This window comes from Taurulus bubalis (assembly GCF_910589615.1).
Source record: "Taurulus bubalis genome assembly, chromosome: 4".
NCBI classification, from domain to species: domain Eukaryota; kingdom Metazoa; phylum Chordata; class Actinopteri; order Perciformes; family Cottidae; genus Taurulus; species Taurulus bubalis.
The window spans coordinates 17,274,440-17,293,323 of NC_136592.1; the positions used below are offsets into that span (position 1 = coordinate 17,274,440).

An 18,884-nucleotide genomic window follows, 5' to 3' on the forward strand; every position below is an offset into this window, starting at 1 on the left:
TGTGTATTTGATGGAAAAGAGACAGAAAGATAAGCAAGTGTGTGTGTTCTTACCATGGTAATCTTTGTAGAGTGGGTTGGTCTCTCTCTCAGAGCCTTTGAATGATTCCAGGGCTATGGCATTGTCACATAGCCTGGTTATGCTGCCCATTAGAGCTCTGTCCTGTAGGGTCGAGAGAGGGAGGGAGACAGAGACACACAGAGAGTGAAACATGAGCAGGTAATTAAAAGCCACCTGACGGGCCATCAGTGTTGCAATTAAATTAGGTCATCATGTCCCGTGGCCAGGTCATTTCTGCCCATGGCTTAGGTGAGGGTGATGAGGTATAGAGGGGAAAGAGCCCTGATAGGGGTTACACACAGGTGATGTTGGGGCAGGAAAATGGACCTACACCTTACATCAGGCACACATATACAAAAGTGGCTTGGGAAAAGTCAATCAAAACACACTGAAATGATCTTTACTTCATCAAACAAATTTTTTACAAAAAAGTTAACCGTTGAGACACTCTCAAACCTGCACAAGGCAGGGGAGGATAGAGGGGAAGTGGGAGAAAGCAGCAGAGGCTTGATGGGGAGAGCTCCCCCTACTGGTTAGGTCAGTGACTTGACAACAAAGACGACATGTCAGGGGGCGAATACAGTAGATAGAAAGAATGAAGGAGAAATATACAAAAGGGTAGAGTCAGAGGGTAAAGAGAGAGGAGGGGAACGAGAGGGACACTGGGATGGAGGGAAAGAGGGAGTCCTGCATTATTAATCCCTTTGCCTCTTGAATCATTCACATCCTTCTCTCTGTGTTGGCTGCCACCGCCTAATGCAGTTTTCATGCCTTCATGTCTTTTCCCCACTCTTTCTTCTTCCTTTTCATTTTTGTCCTACTTTTAAAGTATGCATATCCCACCAGTCAGGACCGCCAGCACTTACAGGGTATCTGAGGTCTCTTAAATGCCTCAATAAAGCCAACGTAAGAGTTTGAATACAACACATTATTCAAAACACTTATGGCACAGTATGGCCAATAGTGTCAGAATGAGAGAGAGGATCTGCTTAAACTTTATGTGTGCTAATTTTTCTCGGCCATAATAATTCTTCTGTGCTCGCTATAATACAAAAATGAGACTCCTTGGCAAAGACTCAAAAGTTTCAAAGTCAGAGGAATTCAAAGTGTCCAAACTGCTCAGTTCAGTGGCAGAAGGGCAGAATGACGTCAGTAAGGCATGCAAGTGCTCCACAGTTCCTTGAGTTTTAGGAGGTTACATCTTTCTTTTCTTTTTTTGCGTATTTATAATTGATAAGGGACTAAAGCAAGAGTCACTTCAGTTCTGCAATGAAAGTCTATGCCGGCTCAATTAGCTCAGATTCCATCAGTATAAATCCTCTGAACAAGTCATAGGAAGAGCTAGGGCGTAAGGTGGGGTGGCCGATGGCCTCTTCCCGGCTTCCTACCCTCTTACTTTAGCACCCTTGTATGGACCACACCCATCTTCAAATCCTATCTTCATTTTAATCTCAAATAAACACCTGTAAAGTTTTCTGACTGCATCTTGCAGAAGTTGTGTCGCATCGCATTGATCAAATCTGTCCACAGACAGGTATTTGTCATGATGACTTTAAACATAAAGGTAAATTGAAAATTTATGGTACATTTCTAGGAAAATTAAAATGAGCCTGCAGGTTTTGTAGCCCCACCACAGTACTAAACAACGTTACCTGAATAAACATTTGCATAGGTCAGGACACCACTTAGCCTGAGCAGCAGCACCAGGCTAGGACAAGCCTAATTAATGTTTCAGATGGACTGTGGCACTGGGCTGCTTTGAGGAGGCTTTCAGTGAGTTGCTCAACTTCCCAAGCTGCTTAATAATAGATAGAGAGTCCAGTGTGGTCTTGGCCAGCTAGGCCTGCTACTAGTCTAGACAGTTTTCCAAAAGGCCACACGCCGTTAACTAAGCTAATTATCCAAGCAAAGGTACTGGCAGAAAGAAGCTCTGCAAACACAATTCATAACATAGCATGCACACTGACATTAACTTATAATGAGCAGCCCGAACACCTTGGTGCCTTAGCTGATCAAATAGAATTTTTTTTATTTTTTTTTTTATGACAACACCACCAAGTTTGGTTAAACTAATCATAAGGTCATTTCATTGATGCCCATATTTAACAGCCTCTCATTACCTCCATGTTGGCTTAGTCATCCAACACCTGATTCTGTCCAAAATTTCCCCCTCTCCTCTTCTTCCCTCGCTCATTCACTGCACTCCCCAGGGTGGAGAAGAGGGACAGATTAAGGGTTTGGAGGCCAGGCCAGAGAGGGACAGGGGGACTGCTCCCACCACAGCTGACATCTGCTAGTTAGCCACTTTACCTTTTTTGACTAGGCCAAGGCCGCTGTGCACCGAGCATATAGGCTTGGAGCCAGAGCATGTTGTGGCAACACAGCTGTTCAGAAAGTTAAGCATCACCTATATCTTTATATCAAGGATCAGACACAATGCAGCTTCCATGTTGTTAAGAATGGGGACTATAAGGAAGTAGGATGTCTTAAATGTAGGCGAGATAAAACATTTGAGCAGAAAGTCTCAGATGGCTATTCTGGTGAGTGTGCGTCTATGGCCGACTGTCTGGGGGAGGGCTGTGGTTTGCCATATGCCTCAGCAGATGACTCCACCTTCACACTGAGAGGCCAGACTGTACACAGACGCATGCACGCGGACTCATACCCCCCCAAACACTCAAATAGACACACCCCCACAAACACAGCCAGAGATACACACAACTACAAGGAGGGATATTTTGTAAGAGAATAAAATGCATACACAGGCACACACTCTCATTGTGTACAGCTTCAAGTAATTAAAAGCCCAAACAAACAAACTTAGAAGCCTTTGAATGAAGTGTGCACTCGACTGGGTCTGTTGGGGGAGCGATGCGTGAGGAAGAGGCCCCCGCGCAGGCCTGAGTCATACCAGGGTGACACTGGACCACAGGGTCAAGAGGAGGCCCCACTACAAAAGACTTCAAATTTTGTTCCCCATTAATGAACAAGACAAAGAAAAAGCACATGGGCCAAACATCAACCCACGCACAAACAATCTTAACTGTCTCTTGAATCGAAACTCAAGTTTATTCAACTTTATCACGTTATTTATCCCTCTGGTGGCGCTTAAAGGAAAGTGGTTTCGGACACAACAGAGCAAAGAATTAGATAATAAATCAGAACCTGCTGCAGTTAGGACTTGTTAAGCTTGTATATCATGGCATTCTTGCATGACAAACTGGTTTCTACTAATTAAAACTAACATAAAATGATATATATCAGCTATATATAAAGGTTACGGTTGCTTATCAGATAAATTGCATTCTAAGTAAACGCTGATGCTTATGAACTGTGCCGAGTTGTTTTCATGTGTCCAGAGTTGTCTTACCTGGATGAGATGTGAAGGCACAGTAACTACTGCAACTGATAGTGATGACCTCAGCAAAGCACGCAGTCCATAGAGAAAGGTAGTGAGGGCGTGGCCATTTCTAGGGTTGTTGTGGCAACTCAGGTCATCGCCCCACAAAGCAGAGCCAAGAGAGTGAAGCCCAATTCGCAGGATGTTACGCGACTTTGACTATGGGAAAGAACAAGCAAAAAGAAGGCTTCAGGAATATAAAAAAAAATTAAAAAGTCATACAAAAATTTAATTTTCTACAGAAGTAAACACACATACTAATGCGGAAATACAATCCGGGGAGCGGGACTGAGACTCCGAAGGCTGTGGCTTCTGTTGTGCTGTGACAAATAACCCATTTTACTAGCTTTAAACTGCAATCTCCAGAATTCTGCCAGATGACCGCACAATATATACGTAAGCCCTCACATTACATCTTAAGAACAACAGATTGCTGCTTTTGCATTATTTTGGAAAGGTGCTGTTTTGGGTAGTATTCCCAAACTCTGGGAGAGGGCGACTGGACAGTCTGCTCACCAGCACAGACGATCGGAACACAGTGCCCAAACGTGACTGGACACAACTGCCCAATCACAGAGGCCATCTGACACACGCACAATGGACCTGTCAGACAGGCTTCCAATATGGCTGCCACCCAGAAACCCTAGCACATTCTTGGCACAACAGTGATGCTCTGCAGCCAAGGGGGCCTGGGTAAGGGTGGAGTGACTTCCCTTGAAACACCCTCTCCACCACAAGAGATCAACAGTAACCCACTCTCACCAAGACGGAGAAAAAAGTGATCAAATAGTGGTAGGATATATATCACTTAAACTGAGAGAATAGAGGCGCCTGTCCAAACTGTGAGAGGTTTTTAACCTTTACTATCATTGTCTTCTATTTGGAGTTTCTTCAGGATGGCTCCTGATTACTGAGATGAGAGCCAAGAGTGATTAACAAAGCTCTGGCCTAAAATCTGCTCACTTTTTCCTTTTTTTGAAACCTCTCCTCTCTTTTATCCCTCCCCCTCTATTATCTCAACCTTCCCAAAATCTCCTCTACCCCACTCCCCATCCTCTCCCAACAGTATGACCTAAGCTTCGTTTGGACCTGGATCTGAATCACAGGCATCTAAGAAAAATAAACCCCATTGTTTCTGGGAGTTTTTCACAGTTGGCTCATAGTTTCCCTAAGGAGGACTCTCACACCGAACTCTACATTCATCCTCCTCTACACCATTCAACATTAGTGCTGCATCTCTATACCTTACTATACTTAGTGTTGTGTATGTGTGCCTTTGTCCTTATTAGATATGCCCTTTCTTTGTTTAACACGCTTTGCCACCAAAGGTCTTGGGGGCCACAGAATTAGAATTCTATTTCTATGTCTGCAGCCCAGCAGGGGGGTCTGCGGTAACACGACTGTTGCTGTGGCATCAGGAGAGGCCAAACTTAACTCCTATAGTTTAGCCTATAGAAAAATCAGGGAACAGTGCCAGTTGAGCCCAGCCAAGGACTAGAGGCCAGCTATATAGACTATAGCCAGCCTGGGACCACAAACTAATCACAAGCCAATCTCTGTCGAGACTCACAGTCCTGCTGCCACTCCTGTCCCAGACATCTCAAACGACTCCAAAACATATGGTCTCTAGGATATGGATCCTTCTTTTAATCTGCTTATTTACAAAATACAGTTCATATGAAATCTGCATCTTGTTACCAGTCTATGATGATGGAATAACAAATAAACATACAAACGCACACACTGACTATCACCCATATTGGGCATTCTTGTGCCAGTGCCCATATCGCTCAGTGCCGGGCTGCATTCCTGGACTGTGCCAACAGCATGTCAGGCGGCCACACTGCTTTAATGATGTCAGCAGTTAATCTGACGTGAGTGACAGCACTCGGGGAGGGAGGGTGGGGGGTACTGGAGGTAAACCCTGTGTGAGTGACAGGGGGAGAGGTGGCTCCAGGTGACGAGCAGAGGGTTCACAGAAAGTAGGTGAATAAGGCGTGGGAGGCAAGGAGGCAAGTAGGCACACACACACACACACACACACACACACACACACACACCCCCTCATACTGTGTGTGTATATATATATATATACACACACAGTATGAGGGTGTGTGCCTACTTGCCTCCTTGCCTCCCACGCCTTATTCACCTACTTTCTGTGAACCCTCTGCTCGTCACCTGGAGCTATATATATATATATATATATATACATATACATACATACATACATACATACATACATACACATACATACATACATACATACATACATACACACACACACACACACACACACACACACACACACACACACACACACACACACACACACACACACACACACACATCACAGTGTGAAGTCTGTCCTGTGGGAAACAGACGGGCCTATGGATGTTTCTGGCATTCTGTGTGGCCCTAGTGATTATTAAAAAGATGTATGTCAAAGGTAAGACACACAGCTGGGACACACAGGTGAGGCCAAGCAGAGCAGGTGACAGAGAGGTAAACAGACTCAAGAGAAGAGGAGGTTGAAATGTGACAGAAGAGCTTGGGGTCACAGATTCTGATCTATTATCTCCATCTTAAAAATCCTCCTGTGGTGAATATCACTCATAATGATTTAAATGCACAATAGTCTGACTGGGCTCAACGTAATTAATGGGGTTACAAGCAGACATTTGCAAAACAAACATGTTAGCAGTTTGAAATCAAAGAACTCACCTTGAATGACATTTAGTGATTGAAAAGAAAAAAATGCACACATGTGTTGAATCACCACTAGTGGCAGCTTACTGCATGCCTATTGCATTAAACCAATGATCTGTTTTATCAGAGAACCAAAACTAAATCCACAAACAGTAGTAGGGGACCTGATAAAAAACTTGCGATTTGATAATTGGAAAGGGCGAAATAGCAGTTCATTCCCTTCTTACCATGGGGGCTGAAACATCAAAGCCCTCCCTGTTTATGACCTCTTGAAGGGACTTCAGCAGCGCAGAGTAGGACTCAAGCATGGGACTGAAAAGAGCACAGCACAGAGGAGAGAGTGGACAAAGTGGAGAAGACAACCAGAAAGAGAGCACAAAAGGGTTACTTAGGACGTGTAAAATGTAATTGAAACCATTTTGATAAAACTGGGCCAAGCCTTTCACCACAGTCGTTTAATCCTCTATGACTGCAGCATGTTTCTCCTGACTGTGCTTTTCTGGAGCCAATGAAGCAGACAGATGATCCATATCAAGAGATCCAATTAATTTATTTGGTTGATTAAATTACAACATGACTGGTTCTCTGTCAGCTCCCCGAGGATCTGATTGTGCCGAGACAGACAGACAAACAGACAGATGAGACGTGCTTATGCACAAGCAGACACACAACAAAGTGAGAAGGGGGGTGGGGGGGGGAATTAATGGGCTGATAGCTAGAATTAACAGGGAACAGCATTTTAGAGTTTAATCAGGGGTAAGATGTGCACTATTGACAAGGGGCATCCGGTACCATCGGAGCAACATTGAGCAACAGTCAAGGGATGGGTTACTGCTGAGCCATGTGCCTATAGAATGGCCAATAGGAATGTTAACCCCATCATTTTACACAAGTCCCTCAACTTAAGAACACCCCATCATTGTAATGACCACTCTGTGGTGAGTCACAGTGGGCTGCTATGTCAGTTGTCAATTTCACCTGCAGGCTACAAAAGCTGATACATATAGATTGGTCACACACCAATAGCCCTGCATAAAGAACAGTAATACGTACGTGTGTTGATTACACTTGCGCCAAGTACATCCATGTACTCTATTTCAGTTATTCAGCCCAACAATGGTGCCTCCTGACCCCGCTGAGGCTAATGATAGAGCTGGTTTGGTGAAAGAGGGACACCTACCCTCCTTGGCCTCTCTGCCCATGCCCCTGCTCTTAGGTAGGGGGCTGGGATGGTTTGACATGCAGTTGAGCAGGAGGTTGCCTGTGGTTGGCAGCCATTGTGTGAGACGGCATTGTGTTTTAGCTACCCCTACTGAGCACCCCTCATTCAGGTACCAAAGGGTCTAGGTGCTTAGCTACAGGGGCTAGTGCGTCAGTTAATTAAGATCATACACAGGGACGCTTCTTTATCTCAGTGTTCCTATTTCAGCGAGGGAAGAAAGGAGGAGAGAAGGGGGATGCTTGGTCTTAAACAACAGGATCTGTATCACCTAGAGAGCAATTTGTGCCAATTATGCCTTCAAGTGAAACGGAGCAATTTAACAGCTAGGGTATCAACATGGGGCTGTGGACACGTGCAAGGGGGAGTAGCCTGCTTCGGAGTTTGTGTGGTACATATGCGTGTGTAATATGCTAAGTGTGTGTGTGCGCATTTTTGTATGTGTGTCAGTATTGGGGCGGGGTTAGGGGCACAATGGTGTGGTGCAGGTGTAGTTTCCTGCTGTCAAAATGTCTATAAGATCTATAACCCATAACCCAACAGTTTCACCATGTCACTCTTACTCATGACACTGACACACAATGCTGAAGATATTTTATTGTTTTGTTTGTATCCTATCAATAGGCATTATTACGTTCTGAAATAATAATTTGTAAAAAGAAAAAAAATGAAAAAATAATGGTCAGCCTCATGTTCCACACATGCTTTATACCAAATATCCACAACATTTACTGTGTTTGCGTGGGTGCTCTGTTAAACAGTCTCTGTTTACCGAAATAAAGGAAGAGGCATTCTATAAAGACTCCTCCACATCCTCTGTGCTCCAGATTGCTGTATTTACCCAGTGTGTGTGAGTGTGCCTTCGTGTGCCCCTGTTTGTTTAACAGCACTCTGAGTAAAGAGCCCGTGTGACCTTTGAACCCTAAATACACTCAACGCAGGAGAAATCAAACAGACGCTGAGCAAACAAGACCCTTATTTGAATAGACATACACAACCTTTCCAAGAGGCTGAATGTCTTAGGCCAATGGCAAGCTACTTAGAATAGAGGATGAACCCAGCTGCTTTTTAACTGATTTGTATTGACTGTTTAAAGGGTAAAAATACTGAGCTTTTAGGGACTCAGTTTTGTTAGAAATGGAAATTTCAATTAAATGATACAATTAAAATTGTGGATGCTTGGACCCAGCAGTAATGATTCATATTTTACAGATTTTCAGCAATTCAATGAATCTCAGCAACTATTATACAAAACTAAGATTGTGTACTGTACTTTATTAGAGCTAAAACTGTTAATTGATCGATCAGCTGATCTACAGGAAATGTTTAACTATTTCTGACATTTTATAGAAAAAACAATGAATCCAGAAATGTAAAAAGATGAATTCGTAATGAAAACAATATTTTCTTGCAGCCCTAGAGTTTATTAAATTCTTATAAATGAGTATTTCAAAGGGCTCTACAAAATACTAGGAAGCTATTTTTTTCCTCGACTTGACTTTTCTCTAATGCTGGTTGCAGGGTCTAATAAAGTATGTGCTCTTTAAATTATGTTAGTCTGTCTGCATTATTGGTTTACCTGGATTCTGTGAACGATGGCATGTTTGCTTACCTGTGTTCTGTTGAAGATGTCTAATTTGTGTAACTGTGTTTTTGTAGATGATGTCGTGTTTGTGTGCCTGTGCTCTGCAGATGGTGTCTCATTGGTTTCCATGCGTTCTGTGAATTATGTCTTGTCGTTTTACCTGTGGGTGGGTGATGACTGGGTGGGATGTTCTGGAAGGTAGAAGCAGTGGCACTTGGCTGCCTGGCGAATCTCTGGCTCCATCGTCTTGGAGACATCATAGTAGTGCCCAAACCGAGATGAGGATGCCAGGGCACTCTGAGGAGGTCAACAAGTCAAACTCATGTTAAAGCATATAAGCACTAAAGACCTTTACATAAAGTGCAACCCTAAATGACGCTACCCTAAATTATGTGTATTTAACTCAATTCAGATAAGAATAAAGTTGTGAAAAAATAAATAAATAATAAATAATTGTCTTTCTAATATTTTAAATGAGTATGCTTCACAATACTATGGTGATGCAATTGCATTGTTTATGGGTCATTCCTCAACATTCCTAAAGCAGAGAAGTTAAATAACCACTACGGCCATGCTCTTAATCATTTCTTCACATAAATGTCCACTTCTGGCTTTAAAAGCAAAGGAAGGCGGATGTTTTCCTGCAGCTGAAAGAGTGAGTTTTAGCTCTTCTCTCTCAGTGAAACCAGGGATTCCATTGTTAGAGGGGCCCATAATCTACTCCTAATCTGGATTAAGGCCCCCGGTGTGTCCCTCTCCTGGCGGGACGAGGGGGTCAGCAGGGCAGGGGGGTCAGGGGCTCATCTTCTCTTTGTGAGCCAGGCAACCCGCTTAGCGTTCCATCCCCGCCCTGACGGCCTCACCTTTGATCTGATGTCTTCATCGGGAGAGTAACACAGTGGGCTATGCCAGTAGAGGTGTGTGTAAGGGGAAAGTAAGCGTTGACTCTGGGGGTGAATTTGGGATGCAAATCCTCTGGTGGGGCTTACTAGTGGTTTGTAAAGACGATTTTACAGGGGAAGGGGGTGCGATGAGGAAAGGACACAGATATAAAGAAGTTTCCAGGGAGAGAGAAAGAGGGAGAGGATCCCCAGGGACACACTGTGTGCTGTTAATCCACATAGCGATATGGATTATAGACTGAAGGAGGGAGACTGCAGAGAAGTAGAAGGGGAGGGTCACCTCTCCTCAAAGCGGAAGAAAGAGTGTAGAGCTGCCGACCCTAGCAGGGGGAAAGGCAGGGATTTGGGGGAAGACAGAAGTGCAGGTCTGGGTCATAGGGTTGAGCGAGCAGACATGTCAATGCACAGGCTACAAAGTACTCTTGTTTCCCAGGCTAAGCAGGGGTGCAGGAGTGTGTGTGTATGTGTGTATATGTGAGTTGGGGACCAGTGAAAAGCCTACCTATTGCCAGCTAAGTGTGAGTAATCTGGTCCAGCTCTGAAAGGAGAGTCTGAGGCCTCATTCAGTCCACAAAGGAGTTTAGAAGCTGATGGATTTAGTGGTAGAGACAATTGCCAAACCACTAAGACCAGAGAGCCAGTGCTGTTCTTTCTCATACAATCATTAACAGAGACACATGTTGGACTTTTGATAAAAGTAGCATTAATACAGTGTTATCTTTCTTCTATCTTCTACTCTATATCGCCATCCAAATATACTGCAATAATTATCATTTCAGACAATATAAACAGACATGTGATCACCTGATTACCTGTACTTTTGGAAGATTCTGATAGCGCCAGGCTATCTTCATGGCATCCAAACTGTTCTGAGGTTCACAAGACAGCCTGGGCTGTTCCACTGGTTTGTGGATCGCAACATCGTCCAAGATGGGAGCAGGGAGTTCCTACACAAAATAATACAATTAATATAATAACTTAAAATATGGTGATTGTGAATGGCCAAGAGGCATCTCAACTATCCTTATAGCTGTTTAATATCCAATGACTTGTCACAATGTGTCATACATAATGTAAATGCAAATGACGCTGTCAAAAGTATCCTGATATATTGAATGTAAACCAAAAAGCAAATTTGGTTTTGCTGGTCATGTTCGAGCAATTAAGAAAATCCAGATTCAACTGGGAGATCTTTCCTGGAGAATCTTGACTTCTTGGCCATGTACAAAACTGAATTGGGGTTCTTACAATAGCACATGTGGCAGCAGTGCACAGGGATGAATGCTTCTTATAACGATGTGCCCTTGTATCAAGTTAGATGCAAAGTCTAACTAAAATTAGAACTGCAATAAGCCAGTCAGTCGGTTTCAAAAGCTGAACAGTTGAGTAATTGTCTAATTCAATGTAATGCGCACAATAAGAAAAAACTCTTACTAGCTGACTGATAAACAAGCCTGTTCTTTCACTGTGCAACCAGTCAAAAAATCCAACAAAATGAATACAAATCTTGCTCCTTGGTTCAAAGACATGATCGGGTGGGTGGGAAATCTGACTGATTAACTGGTTCAAGTAATCATGGGTTTTTAAGTGCAAGGAAGCGTTCTCAAATTTCCTGCTTTAACTTGATGTCTTCCAGCAAGCTTGTTTCTTGTGTGCATGCCTATGTAATGCATAAAGTACAACCTGAGCATCTAAACATTAGCATACTATGAATGTAGCAGTGAAAACAATAAATTATGTGATATATCCCCATTGGGAGTCCCCGTCTCTTAATAAGCCTTTGATATGTAAAGAGAGGGTGAGGCTGCGACCCCTCCCACTATCAATCAGTGGTAGAGAGGCCCTCCTCCTGTATGCTGGCTGGCAGTCAGCTTCTGGGACTACGGTCCTCTTCACAGAGTGATGCATCGGGAAACATTTCAACAATGCCACAACCATGCCACCCTCGACCTCTCAGATACCCCCGCTGACCCTGACACATCTTGGGGAAAGCTGCGCGCTTTTAATACCTGCTAAATCCCGGTCTGACCAGAGTGACCAGCGTGAATCTGGCTGAATACTGTACAAGCGGGAGCTGATTGATTCATTTTAGTGAGAAAAAAAATACCTCTATAAGTAGGCAGAATATTCCCAACATCTTTAGATGACTAAAAGGTAAACAACGTTTTTTTTCTTTCTAAAATGTCTTTTTGACAGTACAGCAGTTGTACGAGGATGATGTTAAAGTAGACATATTGAGGCCATCCTTGCTTCTTTGTGGATGGTTTGTCAAGACTTAAAGCTTTAAAAAAAAAAAATCATACTTCGCAGTAAATCAAATTTCCTTCTTAAGAACTTGCAAAATACGACACCTCCTCTCATACCTGTAAAATGTCATCTGGGTTATCTTGAGCCGCCGCCACAAAAAGTTCATGTCGACACACCACTCCTTCTGCCAGGAAGTACTTCAAGATCATACGAGAGTAGCTATCATATCGGTCCTCCTCTAAAAAAGAAAGAAAAGACAACAACAATCAGAATTTGAGTGTGAATGGAAAACTCAAATAAACACACACTATGTCAATCAATGCCATTCGGCTAACATTGTCTGAAAATTCTGAAGGAAATGATTTGAGTGCCGAACATTTTCCCGAAGAAAAATATATCAACCATTGGATCTTGCCTTGTTCTGACCATTCACTCAGACACCACAGATCCAGAAGTTTATGACCACATCACAGTCGCTGACTGTAATTGATATAAGGACCACATTCGGGTTACCTTTGGTATGGAACAGATGAAGTAGCAATCAACATGGCACAGAAACATAGGTGTTTCTGTGTGATCTGACTATCAAAGTGGAGCTGACATCTTCAGCTCTCTTGTTAAGGTCTTCACAGTCTCCCTGTCAACTTTCAGCTATCATATCCGCAGCCGAGAGAGGGAGGCACCTGTCTTAAGCACTCACCTGACACCTCCCCCTGAACACAAAGGTACCCCAGCTGTCAGGACAACTGACAAGAGGAGGCAGAAGCAGGATAATATAGTGCCTGTCCTCAAAATGCTTACCGACATCTGGTTCAATCTCTCTGCTTTTTGTGTGAATTCTGCTGGCAATGGTATGCTTTCATTATTATGTTCCTACATCAGGTGTATTTTTTTGTCATAAAGTAGGTTAAAAGGCATATCAAAGTTACATGAGAGACTTTTAAACACATGTGGAAAGGGTCATTCTCTTCTTAGAGTGGTGACATTACAGTCTCATTTAGATGAGTGTCTCAAGCATTAAATGGACAGGCAAGTGATTCCAAACACCCAAACCATTTTACCAAAGGTAGCCTTTCTCCATGCACACAAAGCGGCCACCCGGCCATTCCCCACCCCAAATTCACAAGCATCATCACCATGACCCCCCCTAGCAGGGCACATAACTCTGCCCAGCATGCTGCTGCTGCTTCCTGTCACAATCATCATTTTGTAAAGATTTCGTAGGCCTCTCCATACAATGACAAACAGTGGGCACAAGGACAAAGGCAGCAGTGACAGTTTAAGGTAATGGGCATACAGCTGACAGCTTGGGAATGACATCCTGACGTGTCATCCTGAATCATCCAGAGAATTCCCCCCTCCCACGTTCCCGGTCTATGTCCTCACCTACAGACTTAGGATGGCACAGGAAATTCCATGGCTCTTCAATTTGTTGTCGGTGGGGCTCCCTGTTCTCTTATTGATGGGTTTCTAGGTCAGCAGGCCTTTGTGGCTTTCAGCAGGCCCCACAAAGACTCCCAGATGGGCCCTCTCAAGATGGGGCCTATTGTGGCTGTGTTTCTATGGGAGCCTTACAAATGGAACCTCCAGGAGTCATTAGGCTGTTGAGGCGGGGGGTAAGGGAGGGGGTGGGGGTGAGGGTGGGTATACAATCAACAGGGGGTGGGGGACGGTCATATCTTTGAGGGAGATCAATCACTCTGGACAGTCATGGCATGATTTTTTCTTCTCCTTTGGATTTTTTGGGATTCTAACTTAGGTTTGGTAAAGTGGGGGAACGCCTCTGTTGCCTTCAGACAGGGGAGTGAGTGTCCTGAACCATGTCTGCTAAAATGGCAGGGGGAGGAGACTAAATATCTAGGTCAGGGTGTTTTCCCCCTTGTATGAATCTCTGGTCTTTATGATTTCTAGTGAGCAGCTCAAATTAATTTAGAGCATAGGCCGGTAAACTAAACATGGACAGTTAATAGAAAAGCACTTGAGCTTCAAAATAACTAAATCACTGTAAGTCTACTATAAAGGTGGGTTGTATGAGGCTACCGTTAAATGCCAATTAGCCACATCTGTCGAGCCCTATATACTGTACATGTCTGGCATATTTCTATTGTTAAGCTTCAACTTGTGACTGTTGTTCCTCTTTATCAATTCAATTTGCGTGTTAGGATTTCTTAGATGATTTACCATTGACACATACAAATGCATCTAAACAGATGACTTGACCTCTTTGGAGTTGTTAGGCATTTAATATATAGGTTAAAGCTGAAAAATCTTGTGATCATATTTTTTCCCCTTTTATAATTGTTTCCGTCATTTATTGTTTAACAAACATTTTTATTGTGTTCTGTATTGCATTTTATTTTAATCTGCAGTTTGTCTTAAATGTTGTGTTTTATGACGCCTTGCAGTCAAAATAATTTCCTCTTGTGGGACAATAAAGATCTGAACTAAACAAATTGTAATGGAACTCAATATAACCTACAACTAGAAAAGTTTGTAATTGTGATTAAATAACTTTAAGGGTTGTTATTAAATTGAATGTTGCCATACACTGTCACTACATTTCCTGTACTATAATGCCTATTTAGTTTGACAGCAGCTACTTTCAAAATATTTGTTGCAGTATTCTAAACAAATACAAAAACTATGCTCAACTTGAGATAACTCTCATTCAAAGTGTACTTTAAAGCTTTGAAAAATGTAAATATGTACAACAATTTCATAGTAATTAGTATGGGTACATTAAAAGGAAAAACATATTCACTTAAACGAATTTAATGAAATGAAACCGTACATGGTCAACATAATAAAAGATGGAAAGCTTTGTTCCTTCTATTACAAAAACACAAGGGACGAGAGATCTTCAGACAGCAGCCATACTGAGCTGATCCCCTCGAGTTGACAAATCGGGATGGACAGCTCAAGACACTTCAAAGGCAGACGACGACCAGTCTGATAATTTTATGTCTGTGTCTCACAAACAGGCCATCACAGCTAAAGGGGCAGACTGTAGGAGACGACTGCCTGAAACAAACACAAACAAACACCACCCACACAAAAAAACAGACAGCACAGTGTGTGTGTGCACGCACGCACACACGCGCACACACGCGCGCGCACACACACACACACACACACACACGCACGCACACACACACCTCTTTCATAGACTAACACAAGAGAGCTCACACACGCATTTCACCTTTACTGTGTCTCTCATTACCAGATGAAACCAACCGTACATTGATTCCCAAAATGGAAGGGAAGAACGCATTAGTGTATAATCACTGACTCCTGCATCGATTGGGGGGGTGAATTAAAGGGCAAAGCAATATCATCAGTTGGTATAGGCCTTTGCTACACACAAATTACAGCTTCAAATGGAAGCAAGAATACCTTAACCTCACTGTCTACCAGTGCATATAGCCGAGCCTATGATGAATGATAATAACAATAATAATACAGTGGAAGACATTCATGTGCCTAGAACTTGCTTTGAATGTACTTCCGAAAACTTCTATAAACACATATGCAGATGAGCATATCCATTAAGGACCACAGTGGACGTGTGACCACCTGGGATTCTAACTGGAGACCTTCAGATCATTAGTCTGTTTGCCATTCTGCTAGACGTTGACACGCTAACCACAAAGAACCTGCGAAAACAGACAGACAGTACCATTATCTGTGGCATGCCACTGAATTCAGCTTTGGCAATACCTTGGATTTCTGGCTATTCATGAATATATAATATATGATTGATTTCAGCGCTGGGTTAATGCAGTGTAAACTGAAGGCTATAATGAGTCAGAATAGAATATTCATCTGACTTATTGTGTATGATGTATCTTTCTGAACACCAATACAGTGACGTTTACAGGGCAACTTCTACTGACAGTAGTTTCAGGTATTGAAACATTGCTTCAGGTACTATGATGAGCACATACACTTGTTCTTGAAGCCGAGGAACTAAAAGGATTGGTGTACTTCAGGAGGAGTCAACTGTTGTTGCGTACTGTTTACCATGGAGTCACATATATGTGATATGTGAGACATATTTGGTAAAAGTTATTCTCATTCATAAATGGTTATATCTCAAGACTCAAGACATCTGATAACAATGTAATAAATGATTAGCATAAGTAGTGGATATAGCTAATTTTATATAATGCTATTCGCTAGGTATACGCTAGGTATACGATCAAATGTGTCATTGAACTTCCTGGCAAAACACCCCTCCTCAGTGGAAACTTCATTCAAACCAAAATTCTATCCAATAAAGTCATCACACAATTTTAACAATTTTAGCTGTGCTGTCCAATCACACCATATTTATTTCAATAACTGTGAGTCGATTGGTTTGGACTCATGATTAATTCCTCACTGTCTTATGTCTTGACCAAATAGTTTCAACAGGATGTATATGTCACATTATGGAGGCAATTATTCCATTGAAGGGGACCTTTAAAGCAGTGTTAAATGTGTCAAGTCAGAAGCTCACCTATGAGAAGTACTGTTCCAACTGCTAACCCGCCACCTGTTTGCAAAGACACACAACAACAACAACAACAACAACATTTAAATATCACTTTTTCAATGTGAACCACTTGAGGCCTATTGGCGGTCTGGATATCTGAAAAAGATATTTGTTTTCACACTGGTTATGGCAAGAGATGTATTAAGCCTGCTAAAATATAAGACCACTTGTAAACTAAGAGTATTTCATGCTGGTCCTTGATTATTCTGACTGCTCTAACATGGAACAATGTTTTTATTTTCTTCACTTAACTCACAATGTTAGTGAGACTTGCTTGACCTTGAACCTGTGTGCCGGCACAGGAGAGTATATGGCTGGTAATCTCAGACAACAGAGGTCTTAATAGGTGTGGGATGAGAGAACAATAAAAGTGACACCTCCACTGTTGCCACATCTGCAAACTTTAGCATAGTTACAACACAATTATGTTATAGAGAATAAACATGAAGTAGATCATATAAAATGCTTTACAGGTCAAATGTTTCTAGTTTAGAAACAACCAAAAAGTGAGATTCCAGATACAATATTTGAAGACACCACACTATCCATACACTGCTGCATTTAGACAGCTCGTAGCAATACAAGTATGCCAAGTTGTGATACAACACTTTTGCTCTCTAATTGTATGTTATGAATTATACATGAAGAAGTTATCATTCTGATATTGATCATGTGGATATTGACAGCTCTGGTACTAAACCATATTATGCCAATTATATGAAGACAATTGATTGTATAATGATAATAGATGGAAAAGCATATAGATTAAACAGGGAAATCAAATGTTGTTGAGACTACTTTGATCCTTGGCTTAAATCAAACAAAGATAGGAGCGCTTCAGTTTGGACATCAGCTTAATTTCACATTAACTTATTGACACAGCTCGAAGCTAATACTAATACTAATCATACATGTCCTCTTTGTGAACCATATCCCTAATTATCTAGTAACCCTAACGTTGAGATGCGCCGTTAGCCTCTGTAGCTGGCGCTAACGTAAAGCAGACTGCAGACTGACCGAGCAGATAGTCGAGCGACGTGACACCGGTCGACACTAAGAGTTGTCCATTTTGAACCGATGGCCTGGTACCAGGTATGGAGATTAACTTGGTCCTCGTTTTCTTCTGAAAACTTGTAGTATTGAACGGCGACCGCTCAGCTGAGGGTTTACCCACAGTGATCATGGGGGCTGCCATACTGCTTTGTAACGTGGGGACGCCCGCTACTGTTTTGGAGAGCGTTGTCCAATCAGAGAAGACTTTGGTGGGGCTTGACCAATCAGGGCCGCGCTTGTTACGGGGCCGTGTGCGGAAGCTGTCGAGAGGCGTTTGAGTTTGTTGTGGTAAATGCATGGCCGGAGCGTTCAGTTACTCAGTCAGTAGGTGAGTAAAGATAAAGTCGCTGGTTATATCGCTATCCTGTTTACATGTATGTGAGCTCATGTGTTTTTGCGATGGCCAGCAGCTATTGTGTGCATACAAAAGTCACCTTAATGCATAGGTTTGTATCGCCATGACCTTGTTCATTGCGTAACTTTATTGTAGATTCACTCCCTTCGTTTAACATTACAGCTCAGCTCTTGTTTAGCAGCCATAGTAGAAGTAACCATTATTAAGACAGTTAGTCATTGCATGGCAGATGAACACTCTGTTTACAGGATACATCACGTAACAATATGACTTTTATCATAGATGCTATGAGGAGAACATTGCCTACACGTGTAAAGAGGGACAATTATGTGTAATAAGCAGGAATCAACCGCACACTTAATTAATTCACTGCATAATAGATTTAAACTATTTGTGGCAAAAAGCATAACATCTGTTTTAACACACAGCAACATGTAAAGGTGGCATTACTCGCACTTAAAGCAGCCATAGCTGCGAGAAGAAAATGTACAGTTTTATTTATATAAACATGTATTACAACAGTATAATCAATTTAATGTAATTGATCACATTGTGAAGTCTCCAACATGACGTAAAATATGACACATTACTTTTAAATTCAAAATGTAAAAAAGCAGAAATGCTTTGTTCCAGTGTATGTGTTATGTAATGTGATGTAATAAATAGGTCATCGATTGCAGTTGTACAAGTGCATCATTACACAGAGCAGCTTCATGTGCCTGTGCACATGGGATCAGCTGTATTTAAATTGCCATGTATGTCCAATTCTGGTTATATAAACTGTAGTCATTTTAATCTGACATTGAATGTACATGTAAAT

At 42.2% G+C, this 18,884-nt stretch overlaps 1 protein-coding gene across 1 annotated transcript in view; it reads right to left on the minus strand.

Annotated features, from left to right (window-relative positions):
- The window catches only part of elp4 (elongator acetyltransferase complex subunit 4), a gene marked incomplete at its 5' end in the record, with an annotated part of 50,813 nt that extends 32,962 nt beyond the window's left edge, over positions 1 to 17,851 (minus strand). The window contains 8 exons of the mRNA XM_079217139.1: positions 54 to 162; positions 3,431 to 3,619; positions 6,397 to 6,481; positions 9,134 to 9,270; positions 10,688 to 10,822; positions 12,239 to 12,360; positions 16,621 to 16,656; positions 17,674 to 17,851. Of these exons, the coding sequence (XP_079073265.1) occupies positions 54 to 162; positions 3,431 to 3,619; positions 6,397 to 6,481; positions 9,134 to 9,270; positions 10,688 to 10,822; positions 12,239 to 12,360; positions 16,621 to 16,656; positions 17,674 to 17,851 (991 nt within the window). The remainder of the gene's footprint in view (positions 1 to 53; positions 163 to 3,430; positions 3,620 to 6,396; positions 6,482 to 9,133; positions 9,271 to 10,687; positions 10,823 to 12,238; positions 12,361 to 16,620; positions 16,657 to 17,673) is intronic.
- Positions 17,852 to 18,884: the final 1,033 nt, after the last annotated feature.